At 41.4% G+C, this 25,613-nt stretch overlaps 1 protein-coding gene across 26 annotated transcripts in view; it reads right to left on the reverse strand.

The window, feature by feature from the left end:
• Positions 1-25,613, reverse strand: part of KALRN (kalirin RhoGEF kinase) — an 866,834-nt gene that overhangs the window by 475,648 nt on the left and 365,573 nt on the right. For all 26 annotated transcript variants that reach the window (XM_060198227.1, XM_060198226.1, XM_060198224.1 and 23 more), the window contains exons 7-9: positions 17,233-17,424; positions 12,565-12,696; positions 7,490-7,720 (exon numbers count right to left, since the gene is read on the reverse strand). In XM_060198227.1, coding sequence (XP_060054210.1) covers positions 7,490-7,720; positions 12,565-12,696; positions 17,233-17,424 — 555 coding nt within the window. The remainder of the gene's footprint in view (positions 1-7,489; positions 7,721-12,564; positions 12,697-17,232; positions 17,425-25,613) is intronic.

Consider the following 25,613-nt stretch of genomic DNA (forward strand, 5'->3'; position numbering starts at 1 on the left):
GGGGGATGGGAGTGGGTGGGAGGGATGGGTCACAGTCTTTTGGTGGTGGGAATGGTGTTTATGTACACTCCTAGTAAAGTGTAGTCATATAAATCACTAGTTAATTAATATGAGAGGGGGAAAATCAATTGTATGTCTCAAAGTTTCTCAAAACACAAACTGAATCTTTTTAATATATAGGCTGTGTATTTGATATGCGGACTCTCTCAAAAGCCTAGACCAAGTAGATCAGAAGCAACCAATAGCACAGCTATATACAAGATACTGGGTCCTGTACAGCAAACCCTATCAAAAGGACTTTTCAAAGTTAACCCAATTACCAAATAATGTGATGATAACATTAACTATCGATTGTCTTTTTGAACCCTAAGACAGCAGGAACCTTACATCTCCACTAGAGAGCCTCTGCTTCCCCAGTCCTGGAACCATTGGATAGGGCCCACTTTCCCGTATGCCTCTCCCAATCCATATCAAATAATATTGCATCTGCCGATCACAACCTAACCAACACAACGACTGCCACCTCAACATGTTTCACTTCAGACTGTGTCCAGAGACTTCACATGTGGAATGACAACCCTTCAGCTTCATTACTCGGGTGAGACCTTTCCTTTTATAGCCCATTCTAATTTCATCTCAGGTGGTTCACTTTCTAACAAAGTCCCATAACCTAGATATACACCAGTTTCTGTGAGAGAGAGCTTATGTTCACACGTATCCATAAACTACTGCAAAATATATACCTGAAAGCAGAAGTACACTAGAGTTTGCAGTGAGTACCTCCCTAACACTTCCTCTCCACTATTCCAAGCTTTGGGCCCATGATTGCTCAACAATTTGTTTGGCCTCGTATGTTAACTCTCTTTTCAATCACCAGGTTCCAAATGCCACCAGGATGCTGTCCTAGCTTCCCTGGATTGAAGACCCCACTAATGTGTCCTGGAGCTCAGCTTCCCCAGAGACACACCCTACTAGGGAAAGAGAGAGGCAGACTGGGAGTATGGACCGACCAGTCAACGCCCATATTCAGCGGGGAAGCAATTACAGAAGCCAGACCTTCTACCTTCTGCAACCCTCAATGACCCTGAGTCCATGCTCCCAGAGGGATAGAGAATGGGAAAGCTATCAGGGGAGGGGGTGGGTTATGGAGATTGGGTGGTGGGAATTGTGTGGAGTTGTACCCCTCCTACCTTATGGTTTTGTTAATTAATCCTTTCTTAAAAAAAAAAAAGTTGGATAAGGGCAAGAGATTGGCCCACTTAATAATGGCCTGTTTGGTCAATATCACACCATCTAATCATCTGGGGTCCTCGTTAGGGAATCCTTGGATTCCCATACACATATTATGGGTCTTGACATCTAAAGGGTCCCTCTCTCCACAACCAATGGTTGCTTCCATAAGGAACAGCGTCTTGTGGGCCCTCTCAGGACCTTGGCTCTACCATAAAGCAATGATGGTAGGGATAACCCCAGTCTCTTAAGGGAGGCTGGGGGTATCCTACCCTGCCACTTGAAAAAAACTGGTCCTGAAATGAGTGCAGCCTGCAATGTTCCTCAGATGTAACTATGAGCTATAAACTCAGGCCAATAGGGACTTAGAGGTTACACAGGCTCTGGCACTAAATATAAATATGCATTTACCTATGGGCCCTGGAGCAGATGGATGGAGGTAAATAGTAAATGTTAGTCACAAAATTCTGTTTTATAAGAATGGGAGCTACTCCATTCCCTAATCCAACTTTCAAGCCCCTTTCTCCACTCTGACATCATTCTCTCAGACAATATTCTCATCCAACCTCAGGCTAGCTACCAAACTCAAGGAAAAATACTATTGTTGTATGCCCCCAAGAACATGCCTAAAATGGTTCTCCTAGCTTTCCTCTACCCTAAAATCCCTAAGATCATGTGCTCTGATCTTACTTTCTGGTTCCTGTTCATTAACCATCTTGTCTCAACTTAGGTCATGCCACCTTCCAGACACTAGGCTGCAGATGATACCAAGACTCCACCCCAACTTCTCTTGGCAAATGACCTCACCAATGTGTCTTGGACCCTCACCTCTCCAGAGCTCTGGTCCACTAGGGAAAGACAGAAACAGGCTGGGGTTATGGATTGACTTGTCAACACCCATCCTCAGCGGAGAAGCAGCTATAGATGTCAGGACTCCTACCTTCTGCTCCCCATAAACAACCTTGATCTGAGTGACAGGACGAAGTGACAGGATGAAGATAAGAGGACTCTGCACTCCAGCTCCATCAGCACCCAGGGAGAGAGAAGGAAAAGGAGAGGGACATATGATGTTATGAGTGGCTTCGAGGGAAAGAGAGGGTTGAACCAGAAAAAGAAGGGCATCTATGTATAAATGTGGACAGATAGTTGTACAGAAGATGGTTGGCCCATGTCTAAAACTTTAGGGAACAGTGGTGGATTGTAGTGGGGAGAGTGAAGATTCAGAACTCTGGTGGTGGGGTGGGAATGGTGTGGATTCAAACCCCCATTAACATAAAAAATATCAAAAAAATAAATATATAAGTAAAAACTTAGTTAAGTTAGGCCTTTTGGAATATACCTAAAATACACTTCCTAGATTTTTCCAAAATGGAGACTAAAAATCTCATCTGCTATAGTCTTACCAAGTTGCAGTTGCTACCATGATGCCAACCTGACTTCCTTTGGCAGACAATCACACCAATGTGTCCTGAAACCCCACCTCTCCAGAGCCCTACCCCACTAGGGAAAGATAGAAACAGGCTGGGTGTATGGATTGACCTGCCATTGCCCATGTCCAGCTAAGAAGCAATTACAGAAGCCAAACCACCTTCTGCACCCTGTAATAATCCTGGTCCATACTTCCAGAGGGATAAAGAATAGGAAAGCTTCCAATGGAGGGAATGGGATAAGGAACTCTGGTTGTGGGAACTGTGTGTGATTGTACCCTTCTTGTAACTGTACCTCCAATCTTATCAATCACTATTAAATAGAAATTTAAAAAAGTAAACAAACAAACAGGCTGGGGGTATGAATCAACCTGTGAATGCCCATGTCCAGCAGAGAAAAAATTACCAAAGCCAGAATTTCCATGTTCTACACCCCAAAAACAATTTTGGTCTATACTCCCAGTGACATGATGGGGCAAGGTGGCCAAAGGGTTCTAAACTCCAAATGTATCAGGACCTGAAGGTAGAAGAGGAAAGTGGAGGGGTATACAGAAGTAGTAATTGATGTTGATGTCACTTACAAAGGGAGAGAAGATGAATCATGGGAAACAAAAGGGCATATATATATAAATAATAGACAGTTGCAGAAATAGTAGTTAATCCATATCTGAAACCTTAGAAGACCTGCTATAACTTTTATAGAGGGAATAGGATTATAGAACTCTGGTCATGTGAACAGTGCAGAATTATACCCCTGTTATCTTGTAATCTTATAAATCACTAGCAAAATTTTTTTTAATTATAAAAGGGAAACACTGACAAAACTATAGGATAAGAGGGGTACACTCCACACAATTCCCACCACCAGATCTCCATATCCCATTGCCTCCCCTGATAGCTTTCCTATTCTTTAACCCTCTTCAAGTATGGACTCAAAGTCATTGTGGGATGTAGAAGGTGGAAGGTCTGGCTTCGGTAATTGCTTTCCTGTTGAACATGGGCATTGACAGGTTGATCCATAATTCCAGCCTGTCTCTTTCCCTAGTGGTGTGGAGTTCTGGGGAGTCAGAGCTCTAGGACTCATTGGTGGGGTTGTCTTTCCAGGGAAGTCTGATTGGCATCATGGTAGCATCTGGAACCTGGTGGCTGAAAAGACAGTTAACATATAACCCCAAGCAAGTTGTTGGCTAATCATGAACCTAAAGGCTGGAATGGTGCAGATGAAAAGTTAGGGGTCCTCTGTTTTGTAGATAGTTAGTATTCCAAAGGGCCTATGGCTATATTAGTTTTTTTTTTTCTCCCTTGAGCCTGAAATCTAATATGCAAGTGGATCTAAATTATTGTCTGGGGAGATGATGTCATGGATGGAAAAGGAACAGAAAGCTGGATCAGGGAAGAGAGTAGCTCCCAAATATGGGAAAGGGGTATAAATATTGTTGACTGTAAACCCCATCAATTTGATTTGGTCTGGGGCCCATATTCAGTTTAGGAGCCTATATGTACTCTGCATCCCTGTTGATCTAAGCTCACATTCTGTGGTCATGAGTAGGAACATTCCAGGCTGCCCCAACATCGACCCATCTTATCAGGTTCCATCCAAGGGAAGATGGAACATTCTCTACTGTTGTTGATCCAAGTTGAGGGGAAGGTCCTATGGGGGCCCACAAAGGGGTCTATTTTACTGTTCCTGATAGAGATGACCTGTAACAATGGAGAGAGGGATATATTTGAGGTCTAGGCCCATCATGTCTGTTTGGGAATCTCAGGACACCCTGACTTGGGCCTGAGCTGGTGGGGTGGCCTGATAGTGACTAATGAGTCAACGTTAAAGTATGCCAGTCTCTTGCCCTTATTCAACTTTTGCAGTCCTTGCTTTGCTAAGGTTAGTTTTGGAGTGAGGTGGTACTCCTTGCATTGATTAGGTTGGGATCAGCAGACACAATATTATTTGGTATGAATTGAGAGAAGCATTCAGATAAGTGAGCCCCACTCTAGCAGTTCCAGGACTGGGGGAAATATAGGCTCTATAGAGGAAGCGGGAGGTTCCTGCTGTCTTAGGGTTAAGAAGACAATAAATATTTATTGCTACAATCACATTATTTGGCAATTGGGTTAACTTTGAAAAATCACTTTGTTAGGATTTGCTGTATCATACACAACATCGCCATAACTTATATCCTTTGACATTATTTGGATATAGTTGTGCCACCGGTCGCTTCTGTTCTCCCTGGTCTAGGCTTTTAAGAGAGTCAACATATCAAAGACTCAGCCTATGTATTAAAAAGTCTCAGTCTGTGCTTTAAAAAGTTTGAGACATACAATCAATTTTCCCCTCTCATATTAATTGAATAATGAATAAATCACTAGTAATTGTTTTTTAAATTTGAGACCCACTACCAAGCTTGGCAGCACCCACCCCTTCCCTCTTGATTTCTGTCTCTAGCCAATAAATTAATAAATATGAAAAAATGAAAGACAACTTAAAGGGGGCGGGTGGGTAGAAGTACACCTGGTTGAGTGCACATTTTATAATGTGCAAGGACCAGGGTTCAAGCCCCCTGTCACCACCTGCAGAGGGAAAGTTTCATGAGTGGTAAAGCAGGGCTGCAGGTATCTCTTTGTCTCTCTCCCTCACTACCTCCGTCTTCCCTCTCAATTACTGTCTGTATCTCCGTATCTGTCCAATAAATAAATAAATAAATAAATAAATAAAGATTTATTAAAAAGAAAGAAAACCAAACTTGGCAGCACTTATTCTCCTGGTCTCACATATTTTTAGTGAGAGAGGGAATGTAAAATAATGAAGTTGTGATCCCAGAACTCATATATTCACATATCTGGGAAAGAATAATGGAATTAACCATCCTAGGGAATTCAATTCTCAAGGAAAATCCAAACTCCCACCCCATGTACCTCATGATTTTCTAATTCCTTTTGCTTAGTACCAACAGCATGCTTCTAGAAATGATGAGTGGATGGACTACCAATTTCAGAAGTGTTCTCACTATAATAGCAGGACATAGAAAAGCCACACATAGTTTCTTCCTAGCCTTAGTATAAATATCGTGGTGACCACAAAGCAAACCTAAGAAAAGCAGTTCCTACATGCTTCTCTCTTATTGGAGAAGCCTTCCTCTCTTCTTAGCTGTTCTGATTCCTTCCAGAGCCCACCCCACTATAGCAATCATGAAAACAGCAGAGAACTAAGGGACACACCAAGGAAGCTGCATGATTTACAACCTATATGAGCTCTGCAAGGCACTTAGAGTTCACTAAAAAAGTAATGACCCCTCTGCCTCTGGAGACTGGAGCTTCACTCTGTCTCAATCACAGATGGACTTTACTTGATTATGCCCAGGGATGATATATTTATCTGGACAGCTCCAGTTAGCAGGAGCTGTCAACTGACTCATTTGCTTCTCCTTCCCAATAGGATTCACAGGTGTACAGAGAGCAGCACAAAAGCAACGTCTCCTGAGACTGATGACTTAATCAATGTCCAGCTTGGGGTGGGGGTGAATTGGTAGAATGGACTAGAGTAGCCCAAGAAAGGGGGTGGGGGGATTTACCTGAGGACCCATCTACTCCTGGAACTGACTGTATAGTAACACCTCACCCAGCAGGTGTCACTGCCAGTGACTTGGATCTTTACATCTGGGCTCTACCTCAGAAAGCCTAACACCAACCTGCCCCAGAACAATGGCTGTAATGCGAATCTAGGCTCTGAAGACATCTACAACTGTTCTCAGATATCTATCTATGTATTTATACACTTCGGGACGCATTGGATCGACCTTCTCATGGTGCATCCCGTGAGTACCCATTCATTGGGGAAACTGACGATCCTTCCTAGCCGACTGAATCCACATGGATCCCAGTCACTTTCAAAGCCAGCAACAAGCAGCTCCTTACAGCTTTCAACCTGACGCTGTTGACTGGCTACAGAAGAAGGGCAAACGCTAGAAGAAGAAGAATACACTTTTGGATTATATCTGCTCAGTACTGCAGAAGACACAGAAGATAAAACTGTTGGTGACCCCTGCTTCCTAAAATAATCCAATAAAGAGATGATACAAAGCCTCTGTTTCAGTCCACAGCTCCCAACCAGATCCCCCCATCCAGTATATAAGTTCTCAAGACAAAACTTCCAGGAGACCCCACGTGGACAAAGTCTGAAGAAAATAGAATGGTTTCATCCAAAAAGTAAACTGCAGTAAGGTTGTCTTTTATAGTCAGAAACATAACAATGTCTTCATTATTTATGGTAAAGGAAAGTGCTATGACTGATAGGATAATGCAAAAAGACAGATTAAGTTAGGAATTACTTCTGATCATGGAACACACCCTCAATGGCAGCCCATGTTTTAATCTGATTTTCCAAGTCCAGTCTTGCCAAAGCAGTCATTAAAGGCCATGTGTCTCATCATACCCCTTACACTGGCAGGCCACCTGCATCACAAATTTAGAAGTGGACTTACATTATGTAAGCTCCACTACTGACAGTGATCTGATGACTATGAAGCTATTGTAATTGTTTGGAATTTGTATGCCTGACTAAGAGTCAAACTCTTCCCCAATGAAACTGTCAAATGGCTGTACAGAATGCTATTCCTCTCACAGAAGCACTTTTTTAGCACCACAAGGGTAGTAGGTCCTTGGATAAGAGGAATGCAATTAACTAGGTTTTTATTTCATTTTAGCAGAGCAAGGATAGTCAGAGGTGGAAATTTTTCCCTCTAATAGAGCCGTGTGCTCAGACAGATCACCTAGGTACAGGATGCAAGTCAGCTGCCAGTCTGGAAGCAACGCTGAGTGTCAGAAGCAGTCTTTACCTGCTGCACATCCTGCTGGAACACACAGAGCTGTAGCCGCTGGTGGAGTCGTACTTTTCGATGCTGCCAAATGCTTTCAAGCCGCCGTTGGTGGTGCAGTACCTCATGTACCACATCCAACACCTGGTGCACTGCCTTGGAGTAGTTGGCTGTGGCTGTGAGAGATTCAGAGTTCCCAGGACTCAGGGGACGCTGTAGTACATCCAGCAGGGCTTTGCCATCCTGACTGACCTGCAGGAAGGAAAGTCAGATGATCAACAGCCTCAGGTCAAGGGAACAGAGTAGCTATCAAGACAGAGTCAAAGAGAGCCTACCTTGACATCCCTATTGGTATTAAGTACTCCATGAAATGAAGGTACTACTCAGAGGTGTATGGTGTACATCCTGAAGCTCAGAATAGGAAAGAGCATCCTGGAATCCTAGGGGAGAGGCACTGTTGAAGGGAAAATCCAGCTATCTATAAGGCTCCTGCATCAATGTCTCTTTTCCCTTTGAATTTGTTTTATGAAAGCAGGGACTCCACCATGTCTCTCTCTCATTCTCTCTCCAGTGCCTAGAAGAGTGCCTACCACATAGATTTGGATAAATATTTTGACAGACTCAGTAACTAGATCAGGCAGCAGAATTTTATTTCAGAAATGAAACCAAATACAATTTGATGCCACAAACTTTTCCCATCTTTCTTCTTCATTTTCCTGTACTTAGTTATAAACTTCTAGGCATGTAACCAGAGGCACATTACTTAATCTCTTTGGATTTCTTTTTTTTTCTCAAGAATTTTTAAAATATTTATTTATTTATTTTTCCTTTTGTTGCCCTTGTTGTTTAACATTGTTGTGGTTATTGATATCGTTGTTGTTGGATAGGACAGAAAGAACTAGAGAGAGGAGGGGAAGACAGAGAGGGGGAGAAAAAGACACCTGCAGACCTGCTTCACCACTTGTGAATCGACTCCCCTGCAGATGGGGAGCCAGGGGCTTGAACTGGGATCCTTGCGCTTTGTGCCACATGCACTGAACCTGCTGTGAACCCAACTCCCATCTCTTTGGATTTCAATGTCCTTGTTTGTAAAATAGAGATAGTAGTGGTTCATATCTCACAAAGATGTGGTGAAGATGAAAATAATTAAACAGAAATAACTAAGAATAAGTCGGGCATCAAGTACTGGAGATCCATTCTACTTTCATAATCACCACCATCATTCCCTGCTGTATCTTCTATTTCTTTGTCATTTTCATTCTTTTTTTATTTATTATTACTCTATCTTCTATTCAACCTTTTTCGTCTCCTGAAAAATGGTAAAACCTTAAAATGTCCAGAACATGCAGAATAAGGAAGTAGGGCCCTTAAACTGCAGACACATTATTCAGACTCCTAGGTCTCCCCCCAAAATTTACCTTTAGTGCTCAGACCAGCTGGAGTTACATTCCCTACCATTTTCTCACTGCAAGCCTGATATAATGACAGCACCAATAACTGTGGAAAGCAGCATAATATGATTGATACCTGAAGTTCTCCAGCACTCTGCAGAGAACCCACAGAACGTGGGTCTTCCAAACCCACGTTAAAATGATTCTGACTGGAAAACTGATAGACACAAGATTTCAAATTAATTTGCTTAATGATTAAATCAAAGTTGCTTTGAAGTTGAAAAGGTAAAACAAGGTAAAGTAGGAGTTGTGTTCCACCTCCAGTCCTAGGATGGGCCACTGTTTGCTGGGCTCAGGATCTCCTCATATCCCACTTTAATATCCTAGTAATAGTGTTGTGGTGTGGGGGGCCAAAGAAGGCAACTGTTACTTCTGCTAGGATAACAGAAACATTTGCTAGATTGAGGGTGATTAAGAAGAAACAAGAAAGGAAATTTAGCTAGAGGAATATGGCCAACACAGGTAACGACCACCCACAAAGCTGCTTCACCACTTGTGAAGTAATCTCACTGCAGGTGGGGGGGTTGGGGACTCGAAAAAGGATCCTTGAGCCAGTCTTTGTGCTTCCTGTCATGTGTGCTTAACCTGCTGCACTACTGCCCGACCGTTTATAGTTTGTTTCCTCTCTCCCTCCCTCTCTTCCTTCCTTCCTTCCTCCCTCCCTCCCTTCCTTCCTTCCTTCCTTCCTTCCTTCCTTCCTTCCTCCCTCCCTCTCTCCCTCCCTCCCTTCCTTCCTAGCACTTATTATAGTCATGTACTGGGTCAAACGCATTGTCTTTATAACCCTTAGAACTATAACAGGTGTTAACATCTTCATTTCTTAGAAGAAGAAACTAGAACTTAGAGAGGATAAGTAACTTGCGGGAGGTCACATGCTTGTAAGAAAAGGAAAAAGCATCTGGATGGAACCTAGTGGCTGAAAAGAGAGTTAACATACAAGGCCCTAGATAGACAACCCCACCAATGTGTCCTGGATCTCCACTTCTCCAGAGCCCCACCCTACTAGGGAAAGAGAGAGGCAGGCTGAGAGTATGGATCAACCTGTCAATGCCCATGTTCAGTGGGGAAGCAATTACAGAAGCCAGACCTTCCAACTTGTGCATCCCACAATGACCTTGGATCCATACTCCCAGAGGGTTAAACAACAGGAAAGCTATCAGGGGAGGGGATGGGATACAAAGTTTTGGTGGTGGGAATTGTGTGGAGTTGTACCCCTCTTATGCTGTGGTTTTGTCAATGTTACCTTTTTATAAATAAATAAATAAAAAAGAAAAATGTTTTATTTTTCTTTTTATATATATAATTTTTATTTATAAAAAAGAAACACTGACAAAAACAATAGGATAAGAGGGGTACGACTCCACACAGGAACCCACTCTCAGAAACATTGCTTTAACTCACCTTTAACTAACACAGAGGAAAATATAGACTAGATGTACATTTACTTTTCCTTCCTTCCTTCCTTCCTTCCTTCCTGCCTTTATCCCTTCCTCCCTCTCTCCCTTCCTCCCTTCATTCCTTCCTCCCTTCTTCTCTCCCTCCCTTTCTGTGGTCAAGGTTATCACTGGGGCTCTGTGCCTACATGACTCTACATGGTTTCCAATGGATTCTTTCTCTGGTTTATAAAGGGTAAGAGCCAGAGAAGGAGAGAGACAAGAGCCAGAAAGGTGAGGCATCAAAGCACTCCTTCACTACTTGTGAAGCTCCCCTGTTAAAATATCCCTCTTGTGGTGAATAGGGGCTCAGACCAAGGCCTTGTACAAAGCAAAATATACATTTTATAAGGTGAAGTATCTTCTCCCTTCCTTCATTTATTTTTAATCATTTTTATTGGAGTGTTAATGGTTTATAGTGCAGCTGTTGACACATATTAGTGAGACCATTAAATATTTGTCCTTATCTTTTTGGTTATCTCAATTAATGTGATGTCTTCAAGTTCTATCCAAGATGGCACAGATAGCATAATGGTTATGCAAAAAAAAAAAATTAGTATCTGAGGCTTCCATGTCCCAAGTTCAAATCCCTAGCACTAATATTAGCCAGAGGTGAGTAGTGCTCTGATATATATGAAAAAAAAGAGAAGAGAAATTTTAAAAAATTCTGTCTCTCTCTATTTTTTTGGTTGTTAAGGCTTCACAACTTGGGTTGACTTTTTCCGACAGAAAGGTATAGGGCCAATAAGGTAATTTACCTGGATGCCATCACGCCTACCTTGTCATACTCTTGACCTATCCTGGCCCACACTGCACTGAGAAAAGCTTTAGTGCCATGGTATTTTCCTCTCACTCTATAAAAGTCTATCACCCAGAGAAGTGAAGCCCTGGAGATAACCGCAAGAGAGAAAGAGAGACAAAGACTGAGATAGAGGAGAAAGACAAGGAGAGATATCACAAACTGAAGCTTGTCCTGATGTGGTGGAACTGTGCTCAGAATTCATTGTTCTCTTTCATTCAACTTCCTTAAAAAGCTCATTTCCTTGCCCAATAACAATAACAGATGAATGGTTAAGAAAGTTGTGATATATATATCCATACACACACACACACACACAGTGGAATACTACTCAGGTGTTGTTTTTTTTAAACAATGATGTCATCCCCACCTTGGATGGAAATTAAAGGAATCCTGTTAAGTGAAATAGGCCAAAAGAATAAAAGGAGGGGAGAGGGGCAGGAAGGAGAAGAAGAGAAGAAGAAAGGAGAGGAGGAGAGAGAGAAAGGGGAGGAGGAGAAGGAAAAAGAGAAGGAGGAGGCAAGGGAAAAGGTGGGGGGGAGAGGAAGAGGAGGAGGAAGAGAAGGGATACTGGATGACATTACTTATAGGTGGAACTTAAGAGACAAACAGAAAGGCAAACCACAAAGTGACACTTAGACTGGATGTAGTGTATTGCACCAAGCAATGGAATTTTGAGGAGAAGGGAAAGGGTTTGGAGAAGATGTTGGGATCCTGGTGCATGGTTGAAAGAACCTAAATTGGGCTGGGGAGACAGCATAATGGTTATGCAAAGAGACATTCATACCTGAGGCAACAAAGTCCCAGGTTCAATCTCTAGCACCACCATAAGCCAGAGCTGAGCAGTGTTCTGGTTTCTCTCTTTCTCTCTCTCATTAAAGCAACACAAACACACACACACACACACACACACACACATTTTTAAATGAAAGAAAAACACCTAAGTTGTGGGTGTTTTTCAGACACTTAACACAGGGAGATACCTATGTGTCAATAACTGCACTGTAAACCATTAACTATCCTCCCCTCCCCAATAAAAGTGATTTGGAAAAAAAAATCTTTTTATATCCCTCAGTCTCATCCCTCAGAATTTATAGCAGTTTGCAATCTACTTACTTCTATATTCCCACACAAATGTTCCGACATGCCCCCTTCCTTTTACTTCAAAAGAAACACCAAGAAATACTTATACCAGGCCACTGGTCTCACACAGAAATTGTGCCTGCTGTTGGCCTCATTTCCCCCTATTTCCTGGCTAGGCACCATCATCCATAGGTCAAAGATCTTAAAGAGGTCTCTAAATGTCCTCTCTTCTCAGCCCAACCCCAGCTGTCACAGTGTGCAGGCCAATGCTCTTGTCACCCACTCACATGCATACACAGTCAGATCTTCAAGTGTTCCAGTCATTCTCACCTCTGTGTAAGCCTGGGTCACTTGTTCATACAAGGACTGGTGGTGGTGGATCGCCAGCTCCAGGTCCTGCATCTCAGATGGCAGGCCACCTTCACTGCACATCTTGCACCAAGCATCCACTCCTGACAGGAACTGAAAGGAAATGTCAAGTAGGTTAGTGTGGGAACATGGGAAGCAGACAATGGCTAGATTATATGGAAATGGTCAGGTGCCTTGAGAATAAGCCTCAGAATCTCTGGGAGCCTTCAGAAAGGCTATAGTCAACATAGTACAGGATAGGTTTTTTCCTCTCATTTTTATACACAAATCTCATGTGAACAGTCAGACCTAATATCTGTTAAGGAAGCATCATTTCTACAAAGGTGCCATAATAATAATAGTAACAGTAATAGTAATAATAATAATAAACTGTGGTGTATGGGAGCCCTCTTTGACTTCTACTGTCACATACTGACAATAAAATAAAGGTGTGAAAATGGCTCACTGTTGGTATATTTCATATTGGTTTGGTCCTTGCTAGTTTCGCGGGCCCTCTTTCTCCCCGCCCCCTATGCTAAGTAGTTGGAGAGTTCTTTGCGCAGCCTCGTAAAGAGAAGAATGCTGGAGAGATCTGTGTGGTGGTTAGTTTAAGGGTCTCTCTCTGCCGCCAGAGGAGAAAGACAGGAGAGCACATGTTTGCCCGCTCATGAATAAAGCTTCTCTGCCCAGCCGTGTGTCTCTGGTCATCTCTGTCGGCCCCCGCGAAGCTAGCCTGGCCAGCTGGCGCCCCCAAACCTTAACGACAGCTCACTACAGTCAAGGTATTCATGGGAACTTCCTGCTCTTGCATATTTACAGGTACATGAGAGAGGCTGAATATGAGGCAATGGGACGTATACAGTACATACACATGCACACTGTATAGTCAGTACACTAAGTTATGAAAGGGAGCAAAGAATAACTAAATGGGACCATCAGTCTCCTCAGGGCACTTTCTGAGTCCATTCCCATGGCAAAAGGGGGTAAGTCTCAATAAGATCCTACTGTTAGGTTAGTATAGCTAGAGATGGGGTGGGGAGAAGGCAATTTACAGAAACGAACTATACTGTATCTACAGTGGTACTGACTATAGATGTGAAGTACAGGTAAAATAATCTGATGGACATAAATTATTTAAAAATTAACATCTGTGGAAGACTGTATCTCCACACACAAAGGATGAGCTAATTGAAATCACTCAGGTTTATTGGGTGAAAATACACCTTTAAAATGCAAATATTTTTTCACCCAACAGTTTGGAATGGTTCTGTCTGTGATTTTTCTTGCTTGGATGCACAGTTCCATTTAAATTAATTGCTCAAATACCTTTTTATCTCATTACCTAGAAAAGCCCATATAAGGACAATAAAGAGCTGACTAAATAAACATGTTGAAAAATAGCCTTGAATCTCTTATTCAGTGTTCTTTTTTTGCCAGCCAGCTAAAAAGAAGCATAGTTTATGAATTTCCCTTAAGGGCTAGTAATACTTGAGAAAATTACATTAAAAAATAGATGCAAATAAATTTGCATCTGAGCCAAACTAATCCAAGTTATGAGACATCAAACAAAAGTTGACTACTGCAGTTACTCTTACTTCTTGCATTATGTCTTCTAAAACTGTCTGAGTTCTAATTTTGGTATCAGCGTCAGTTTTCAGTCTCTAGTCTGCTGGTGTGTGGCTAATATTTATTCTCTCTCTTTTTAAATCTCATTAGATCATCTCAAACAATTCTTGATGTGTGCTAGGTGCTCTCCATTATCAGGCTGCATGAACTTGGTAACATCTCAGAATCTTTTTTGTTCCTTCAGTAACTACAGGTGAAACCGAAACCAATTTGACATTCAAATGTCAATCACAGGAGAGCACATATTCAAGGCCCTTGGGATTTCTCTGTACTATTCTAACAAAAGATCCATAGCATATTCCACAAAATGGTCAGCTCAAGAAAAGAAAGAATATGAAAGACTGAGTCTCCTTTGCCAATTTGACTAAACCCTGAAATGACAGGGTTAAAGATAGAATAGGAAATTAGATAAGAATACTTTCATGATCCTAAGAATAAATCCAACTTATTAGTTACTTCCACCTTCATTCTTAGTAAGAAATCATGGTTACATCTCTTTCAATGTGGGGCTATCCTAAAAGCATGGCCTAAGTACTTTAGTAACTGGCAAAGACTCAGGTGAAAAGAGGCATTAGGCATTGTGAAGGGAACACAAAGACCAACATAATAGACAAATGCTCTCAGCAATAGTGTTCACAAGTTCAAAAACATACCAGACAATGTATATGCTCTATTTCAAATCCTTATTTACAACACTGAAATTTCTTATTATTCTCACATAAGATGTTGGGAAACAAGATTAGAATATTGATAATTGTCTAAAAAATAGTGGTGTTTGGGCTGGGATTAGAATGTACCTCATGCAGCCTTCCAAATTAGGAAGGTGGAGCAGAGATTTATGGTATGACTCAACTCTCCATTACCTATGAGTTAGCTTAAGGTTATATGAAAAAAGAAATCTAGAGATTAAGAACAAAGACTTCAGTGTTAAATATATTTGGCTTAAAATTCCAACTGTCCATAGAGTGTGTGACTTTCACAACCAAATGTATATGTTTGCGTGTGTGTATATATATGTTTGTGGCGGTGTGTACGTATTTGTGTGCGTGCGTGTGTGTGTTACATATAGCACATACGTATATAAAAATCTATAGCTTTATTAATATAAAGAATGTATGGAACACATTTTTCCAAAACAAAATATGCAATACTCCTTATTTTAAATTTAATAAAGATAGCTGATTCTCATAGGATACTTTTTTTCTGCAAATGAAAAGTGTACATACACAATAGTATTGATAATTGATTTTTTTTCAGCATAACTGTTATTGATGGGCTTGGTGACTGCAAGGCTCTACTAGTCCTGGCAGCCAATTTTTATAGAGGGTAAAAGATGAGAGGTGGGGGGGGGAGGAAGAGGGAGAGGGAGAAACTGACAGAGAGATACTCATAGTACTGCTCTACTACACATGAAGCTTCCCTCTTGCAGGTGGGGGTGATGGTGGGGTTTGAACCTGGGTCCTTGTATACAGTGACATGTGCACTCTACCAGAAAAGTTGACCTTTCCACTTAATGCTGTTGCACTTTAGGTATAAGAAAAAAGTGAAAATTTTTGAAAATGTATGTCAGAAAACTATCAGAAATGTGACTTCTTTTATAGGTAGAATAATAATTTTTGAATATCAGAAGAACATTTCCTCAACTTGTGTGCTAGCCACAATGTGACAAATAATAGACACATTTTTAAGTTTAGACTGCATTTAAAATATCTTCTTAGACAGTATATAACACCATTCTCTGATTTGTAGCATTTTATAATTTTCATGATGAAAAACTCCTATTTTTATCTATGTCAAGATACCAGTATAAAATCATAGAATATGAATCTGGGGAAGAGATGATCAGTAGCTGCATAGAATTTCCATCACTGAGATAAACAGACACAAATAATCTTAGAACACACATATTGTAAATTGAAACTAAATAACCAGGAGTGATGAGTTTTTAGTATTTGTTACCTTTTCTTTTAATATATTTAATACAAATATACATAATTTAGTTTTAAATAAAGTCTATGTTTAACACCAGCTCACAAAATCCCTAAGCATTTAACAAATAGTTATCACTGATCTGGTTAGAGTCAGTTCCAACTCATCACTGGGATCTTAGGTAGGTCATTTAATTCCTCTGGCCCATAGTGCTCCTCTCTGTAAAATGAAGTAGACTGTCACTGGTCAATGTTTGTAATTAAATGACATTATTGTTACTTACATCCATAGCAGATGCTTCATGAAAAATTAATTTCATTCTTCTTTCAGGAGTAGTGATCAGTTTATCCTGATTCCACTGGTCTAACAATTAAACAAAATAAACTATAAACTCAAAATGGGGAGTGTAAATAGGCTGTGGGTTCCTTTTAGTGTGGATGTTAAGCAGCATTATGAAGGTTCGTTTTATTTCTTTTTTTTATTTTAGACAGAGAACATAGGAAAAGAGAGAGAGAGACAGAGACACAGAGACTAACCCTAGTGGTGAAATGAAATGAGGGCCAGGATAGAACCTGTATTGTACATATAACAAAGAAGTACACTATTGGGGACAGGAAGTGGCACAACCGGTTAAGTGCACATATTATCATGCACAAGGACCTGGGTTCAAACCCCTAGTACCCACATGCAGGGAGAAGCTTCACAAGTGGTAAAGGAGGTCTGAAGGTAACACTCTGTCTCTCTTTCTCTCTCTATGCCCCCTTCCCTCTCAATTTCTCTGTCCTATCAAACTAAATAAATAAAGTTAAAAAAAAAAGATTTAAAAAAATTGTAGAGAAGAAGCAGTACACTATTCAAATGAAGTATTTTACCAGCCCACCAATGTTTCTTTATGTACAGGGGCCATGAAAGTGGTAGAATATGGATCATTGTTTCAACAACTTGTATCTTATTGTTTGAAAAGAGAAGAGAAACTACAGAAATAATGTATGTAAAAGGAAAAAAGAAAAGAAATAGTGTATGTATTCACAACCTGATCATCCCTTGCCCCTTGACCTTTCCCATTGTCAGAAATAACAGTTACTGAAGCTTCACCTGCTCAGCCTTCTGGTGGAACACTGCAGACATGGCGAGGATGGTGCTGCGTTCATCCAGGGCAGCTGCAAAGCTCTTCCACTCCTGATCCAGCTGCGTGGAAATCTGCTTGATTTGCTGTGAAGCATAATGACCAGCCTCAGAGAGGCGGGAAGCCACAGACATGATTCGGTTGATGTTGACATAGGCATTCTGGGAAATAAAGAAGAATGTGCACTTAGTGAGATGAGCTGGCAAGGTACTCACTGAATACTTTTGAGATGGGTGAGTATTTGGAGAAGAGACAACTGAAGAAAATAAGTATGGGAGTAGTTGGCACAGGTCACATTCCCATATATGATTTTGGCCCAAGGAAAGTCTCTGCCTATGACATGAAATTTCAACAGATTGCAGTACAATAACTGAGACCTTCCCTTCTGGAAACAAGCATAGTTTTTGTTCCAATTGTTTTTCTTTTTTTACGGTTGACTTTTCAATATCTTATTATATTTTATTATTTATTTTGTATAGAGACAGAGAGAAATTGAGAGGGAAGTGGTAGGAGAGAGAATTCTGCAACACTGTTTCACATCTGGTGAAGCTTCCCCCTGCAGGTGGGAGCCTGGGGCTTGAACCCAGATCCTTGCAAACTAATGTGTGTGTGCTTAACCAACACCCAGTCTGCCAACTATTTTCTTACTGTGGTTCAAGAGCCTATTGCATATACAATACCATCAATCCTAGACTAACATTTTTATTCTTTATTTTAGAAGGAGAAAAAGAGAGAAGACATACTACATCATCAGTAGTTCATCATCTCTGGAATTGCCTTCATGTTATAGTACTTTCTCCTAACCCTGGGCTTTAAGTTTGGTAAGTCAAGTGCATCACCACTTAAGCTGCTTCTGTATCAACTACTAATACACAAGAATGTATCCACTTTACATGGGCTACTTTATCTAATTTTCATGATCATCTTATTATCATCTTATTTCTTATGCTAAAGGATAGAGCACAGAACTCTCCAGCTACTCTTTGGATACAGACTAAAGCAAATTCTGAAGGAAGTAAAGGCACCTTTCTTGTGCTTCCAAGTCCAATGCAGTAGCCACTGAATATGTCCCCAGTTAAGGCACCATTCTCTATTAGGATAGAAACACACCAAGGGCAATGTCACACACAACAGTGGTTCTCATCAAAGAAAGCAAAAAATTCATGTTATATAACAACTATACACTTCTTGTTATCACAAAGAGAAGACTTTGATGCTCCTCTGCCTTTCCCCTCACCAAAAGAGCCAGAGCACTCACCACCAGTTACAGCTTAAAAATAAAGAAAAAAAACATGAAGCCACACCTTTTTTTTTTCTATGTTAGGGAAAAAAAATTAAAAACCTCTGTGGAAGCCCACCAACTAAGTTCCGACCTTCTGATCTCAAGAAGTATCTGTGGATAGCCCTCACACACACACATAAAGGGGGTTTGAGGGAATCTCCTAGACTTACTGACTCCTTTCATATTATGTTTTATCTATGTTCATTCCCGTCTTTGATTGCAAATTAAAAATTCACGACATGTGCTGCTTCTGACTAAGTCAGCAGAAACCCCTCCAGGAAGGAACAAGAAAAAATAAAAGCCCCCAAAACATAAGACATCAGTGAACATGGTTATTTTTAACTGTTACCTCCTCTTAAGTGTGTGATGTGTCAAAACAATCAAGTAATATTGTGGCACTTGCAGGGAGCTTTTCTGAATCACACCATGTCTGCAGTAAGAAGGACTACGGTGGCAGGCTGCTTGCACACCTTCGTTCTCTGTTACAAACCTTCTCAGTGGATAACAGATAGTCTCCAGCAACAGTATTTTCTCTTGGTTTCATTATCTCAGAGGTAGTTCATTAACTGTAGGTACGTTTAATGAAGGCTCTTTATTTTCCTGTCCCTTTCCCCTCAGTGTTCTCATTCATCTCAGCTGTCCCTGATTTCAAGCCTGAAACTCATCCCAAACCTGAGCCAGGTTGATATGGTCTATCTTCATTTAAAAGGTCTCTGTAGGCAATTAAAAGGTTAAATGATGTGCTTGAACACATATTTATCATGATATCTAGTGACCACTATGTGTGTAGTCTCTATCTTTAGTCTGGCCTGAAACCTTTCTGATACAGTACATTTTTTAACCAAAGATAAAATATTACTGATTCTTGTTATTTGAAATAACTATCTTTCAATGACTTTAGGAGTCAATATCAGCCTTGATTTCTCAGTTCGGACACAAATACTAAGGATAAATTTCTGTCTATAGGAATGACAACAAACAAATAAAAATCCTCCATCTCTCTACTTAGATTAGAGGGGAAGGGGGAGAATAAACAGATTTTAATAATTTTGTCTTCTATGCATATAACATTAAGACACTCTGAATTTCCTGCTTGTGTCATTGTCATAGTTTGTGCTCCCCCAACCCCAGCATAAACTGAGTCAAGGATTTTGGACAAGTAGTTTATTTGGAAGAGATCCCAAGAAGCCTGGCAAAAGAATGAGGAAGTCAGATAAGAAAAGAAGAAAATGAATAAATGATATTAGTGGGCTACTGCTATGAGCAACTGAGGATGAATCCCTCCCGAAACCTTCTGAGAGATTGTGCAGAACATACCTCTGAGTTATCCAACTAAGAGGTGAGGAAATATGAGTATTCATGCACTAAGTCCCATCATTCATTGGGTAAAGATCCCTCCTGATGTAACCCCCTGGCATTTCTAGCCTGACCTAAACACAAGCTGGGATGAGAAATGCAGGAAGCTGTCACTATGTTTAGGAACCATGATCTATGCTCTTTAGGGGGAACTGAGAGAATATCGATGGGACTTCAATATTTTTCAATATGAATGTCCCTCCAAACTAGATTAAATCCTGGAAGTTGTCCATGCCCCACTCCTCACTAATCCAGGTCTACACAGAGTTGTTGAATCAAGGTCCTTATTAATCTCTTATAGATGGTTGGTCCTTTGTCATCACAGCTTGTTTACATTCTATCTTCACAGAGGACAAAAGGAGGCATGTTTCTGCTTTTAGCAAGAATGTTCTAGCTATTAGAGATATCTGACTGTGTCCCTGGAGGCTGTTAACATCTTGTCATGCATCCCAATATTTAGAGAGAATGGGTTAGTAGTTTGGAAGCCCTGGGAGATCAAAGAGGAAGAAGACAGTATTACTGTCCTCAGGGGTTCACAGCTAAGATTTAGGAAAATTCCTTAAATAACTATAATTTAAAGTAAAATGTGTTGTATGCTTTACATTGGGTTCTAGTTCTCTCCCCGCCAAGAGAATTAGATCAGTCCTGTTAATTTCGCGGGCCCGCTTGGCCCCGCCCCTAGGAAACCCACCAGAGTTCCAGAGTGACAGAGTTGGAGGGTCCCTGAGTTTCAGAGTAAGAGAGAGTGCTTGTACCGCCGCAGAGACAGCAGAGTTCTGTTTGGTGATTAGTTTGGTTTAGTTAATGAATCGTTCCTGAATAAAGAAATACAGCTTCCCTGCCCAGCTGTTGTCTCCGCGTCTCTGTTACCCGCCCGTGAAGCTAGCCCGACCGGCTAGAGCCCTACGAATTTTAACAACAAATGGAGCCCACATGGACCTGACCTGCGCATCTCTCAGATAAGTAAAGACAATTTGGCTACCTATGCACTATGGCCTTCTCTTCTGCTTGTGAAGAGATCTCCAAAGGCCTCTGCTCTTTCTTCACGAGACTGTTTCGCTGTTTCTGGAACATCTATCTCTGGACCACTCTGTGGTTTCCACTCGCTTGGGCGAACTCAGAACAGCCAGCGGGAAGAGCCAGTGGGCGGGAGGCGAGGGGCGGAGCTGCTGTTTCCACCTGGTTAAACAGCCAGCCAGCCGGCTGCGCCCAGACAACCCCACGCACCGCGCCCGCAGCCCCGCAGCCCCGCAGCCCGCAAGAGGCCAACGCCAGCACACAAGAGCCCCAAGAGCCCCGCAGCCCGCAGGAGGCTGACACCAACATGCTGGAGCCCAATGCCAACACGCTGGAGCCCGATGCCAACACGCAAGAGCCCGAGGCCAGCCCACAGGAGCTGGCTCTCCACCGCGTGGCGCAGGGCACTGGATGCATGATCCCTCCACGCTGCTCGGCCACTGTGAGCAGGGCAGCAGACATGGCAGGGCCATGGGGCAGGGCCTATCATGGCCGCCACCCCTGGGCACCTAAGCCCACGCCTTCTACAATGCTGGCCCACCTGCCCTCTTGCTATAAATTCTAGAACGATCCCGGGCCTCCCGGACCCCCAGGCTCCCTGCCAAAACTGGGCACACGAGATCTCCAGCCGCCAGTCCGGTCTGAAGACAGACAAGCTGGAGTACGCAGAGATTTGTGCAGAGATCGCAACCTGCAATTCCTAAAAGTGAAGCTGCGCGGGAAGCCACCTCCGGATGGTAAACCCCCCCCCCAACAACTAAGACAGTACAGATTTAAATTCGTGTTTAAAATGACATGTCTTCGTAACAAAGGTTTCTCTCCTTGTGTATTAATGACCATGTTTATGTGTATGTTTAAAGTTTGGTAAACAGTAACTTTAAGGCTAAATTCTTACTAGTCAAAGTTAAATGAAAAAGGTTTTCAACGTAATTCTCATAAAGATAAAATTAACTTACATTTAAAGTCTGAGGTAAAAATTAGTTAACAATCAATATATTTTAACTAAGTTGGTCTAAACAAAAGGTTAAATAGACTTGTTGATATGTAAAACTCTCCATTATCTTCTCTATTAGAAATGGTAGATCGCACAATGGCTATGCTAATTATTCTCATGCCTGAGGTTTCCTTTCCTGACTCTATCTTGAATGGGTGTAACAAAAGGTTAAAAAGACGTAAAAGTCTTTTTAACCTTTTGTTACACTATGTAAAAGTCTCAAATTCCTTCTCTATTAGAAATATGCTAATAACAAGTTTTGTTTCATAGTAAGTAAATTGCAGCCAGCTGCCTTTGGGACTCTAGGCCATTCCCCGCCCCCATACAAATGTCCGTCGAGAAAGTACGCCCCCCAGAGGCAAGAAATGTTTTTTTTAAGCTGATAAAGTTTTACACACTGGTTCTTGTTACTTGCTTACATGTTTCTCCATGTTTGTGCCAGTTTCTTTTTTAAAAATGCCTATATGATATATGTTTCTGTTCACCCCACACCCTTGATACTGTAGCCATTTAGTTAAAAGAAAAGGGGGAATTGTTGTATGCTTTACATTGGGTTCTAGTTCTCCCCTGCCAAGAGAATTAGATCAGTCCTGTTAATTTCATGGGCCCGCTTGGCCCTGCCCCTAGGAAACCCGCCAGAGTTCCAGAGTGACAGAGTTAGAGGGTCCCTGAGTTCCAGAGTAAGAGAGAGTGCTTGTGCCGCCGCAAAGAGACAGCAGAGTTCTGTTTGGTGATTAGTTTGGTTTAGTTAATGAATCGTTGTTCCTGAATAAAGAAATACAGCTTCCCTGCCCAGCCGTTGTCTCCGCGTCTCTGTTACCCGCCCGTGAAGCTAGCCCGGCCAGCTAGAGCATACGAATTTTAACAACAAAAATGAAATAAATGTTTTACAGAAATAGAGGCACATTGATGTGGAGATCTGAACCTTTGACAGAGATGTGGAGATGAGGCTTCCTGTACAGAAGGGGGTAAGTGAGGTTGGCAATCCTCCAATACCCTCTTCCACATTTAAGCCTGTGATCATGATTGCTGAAACACACACACACACACAACTTCTATTTCACATTCTAGGAACTAGCACAATAAATGTCTTTTTGTTTCCTTATCAGTAGGCAGAGAAATGTCTTACTAAACCTAGCAAATGATTAGATTTCACAAAAGAAGTAGTGGCAGTATTCCTCACAATAGAGGGATACATACAATGTTTAATCATGAATTTGTTCATTATTTTTCTCTAGGGTCCCTTTCTCAGAATATGAAAATGTGCAGGCAAGTCACACTAACCCTGCTTTTTTTCTTCTTCTTCATCTTCACTTTCCTTTAGCCTGGAATCTGAAACAAATGGGTAGATAAACCACTTCAGCCACAAACCAAATAAAGAGAGAAAAAAAAAAAGAGGTGGTTTCCAATGACTTCAAAGGATAGCAAAAGGAGTCAGGGAAGGGAGAAGTTAAGAGGGGAATAAATGTTTTTGTCAATGCTTCCTTTTTATAAGTAAAAAGGGGGGGGGGATAATGGGCTATGTGTCAATAACTGTACTGTAAGCTATTACCTCTTTTCCCAATAAAATGGAAATAAAAGGAAAGAGATTAAAATGATTTAAAGTGCTAGAATAAGATCCTGGATAGTTAGGGGTGTGTCAATTAAGCGGAAATAATATTCCATGGCTTTTGAGCAATCCATTCATGTGGTCCATTTGTGCTACTGTCTATGCCTCTATTAAGAAGTATTTGGGAGTCGTATGTGTCCTGGAGACAAAGCCAGAAGGTATGGATATTGTGTGTCTCTATGGCCTTCCCATTTCCTAATAGCTTCCCTCTTCACTCCTTCCCATCTGCTTGACACTCATTCTTCCCTGTCAGCTTTCAATGTCTATCTGCTGAGCTGTCCAGCAGCCAGACATCAAAGTCCCAGACTCAGGAGATATGAGTCTGATCTAACTTTGGCATTCACTTAAGAAGTCTTTTGCCTCCTTTGTGCCTCAGTTTCATCTGTGAATTGAAAGAATATAACTAATGATGTCATTGTCGTTCCGTTTTTTAAAAAGATTTGTTTTTTAGTTAGTTATGCCAGAGAGAAGAGCGAGAAAATCAGAACATCACTCCAGTACATGCACCGCCAGGGACTGAACTTGGAACCTCATGTTTGACAGTCCAAGGACTTATTTACTTTGCCACCTCCTGGGCCTTCGACATTGCATTTTCTTAATTAATTTTTTTTTATAAAATGGAAATATTGACAATACTATAGGGTAAGAGGGGTGCATTTCTACACAATGTCTATCCCCAGGACTCCATATCAAACCCTTCCCTTGATAACTTCCCTATTCTTTATCCCTATGGGAGTATGGACCCAGGATCATTTTTAAGTAAACAGCTCCATAACCCAGACATCTTGGGCATTGTTGTTTAAAGGAGGGCACCCAAGTTGAGTGCAGAGAGAACTTTTCCTGTCTTTTCTTTAGAGTGGGGGCTACGGAACCATACTGGGGCACAGTATTCTGCAGTGGAATAGCATAATGCCAGAGATGATGATCGTAGTGTGGAAGCGCTCGCGCCCCATGAGGAGCTGGCCAGTCTTGCAATGATGTTATTCCTCGCACCCACCTTTGCTGCAGTTTTTATGAGATGTTCGTGAAATGACAGAGTGCGATCGAGATTCTCGTATCGCCAAGCTGCACATTAAGCTCACGCGAGGCCGAGGCATGGTGTAGATGGAAAACAGATGATACCGTTTTTGCAGTGCTAGGGATTAGTCGTCATTTTTTACAGTAATCAGATATCAGAGACATGTCTTTCGTGAGCCAACTCCATGAGCCCAGCCCTATAACAATCAAAGCTGTCCTAGATGCCATGCACACCATACTCCCTCTGTTGATAGAGACATTCCTCTAATTCAAAGGGCTGAAAGTCTGAATTGTCCCCATGTCATTCTTTGAGCCACAAAAATTAAAGAGTCCCAGGACTACTGTGGTATATGTTAACCATGCCCAGATTACTTCAAAATTGAAATGTCTTCTCTTCATGTAATAGGACAAATCCATCTTGTCACTGAAGACACTGCTAAAGCTGGGAGAAGTTTTCTCTCCATGCTGGGTATAGGGCTTCTCACTTTGCTGTCCTCCCTTATCTGCACCACCAGAAAAGACAGAAGGGAGTCACTGAAAGGATGTCTTTTACCTGTGAGAAGTGAGTCCTAAGCACTAGGCTCCCAATTCCAATCCAGTTTTTTAAATTATTACAATAAAAACAGAAGTTGTGATCTATCAAATTGTCACAGGAGGAGGGACTGCCTCATTGGCTCCACTTTCCTGAAAAGGCCTCTCAACCCTCTAAACAAATTCTGAGAAACTGACTCTCCAAATAAATGTCCAGTGCAAGAAAGTAAACAACCAGTCAAGGGTCAAGGTACTCATTAAAACGATCCAGTTTAAACAAACAAAAATATGTTAAATCCTCCCCATCTGCAGGGGGTTCACTAGATAGGTGATGAAGCAAGTCTGCAGATGTCTATCTTTCTCTCCCCATTCTGTCTTCCCCTCTTCTCTCGATTTCTCTTTGTCCTAGCCAACAACAATGACAGTAATAACAGCATCAATAACAACAACCACGGCAATAAACAATAAGGGCAACAAAAGGGAAAAAAAATAAAAAATAGAAAATAAATGATGAAAAAAATGTTAAACCAAAATGATAAATAAA

This window comes from Erinaceus europaeus, chromosome 9 (genome assembly GCF_950295315.1).
Source record: "Erinaceus europaeus chromosome 9, mEriEur2.1, whole genome shotgun sequence".
NCBI lineage: Eukaryota > Metazoa > Chordata > Mammalia > Eulipotyphla > Erinaceidae > Erinaceus > Erinaceus europaeus.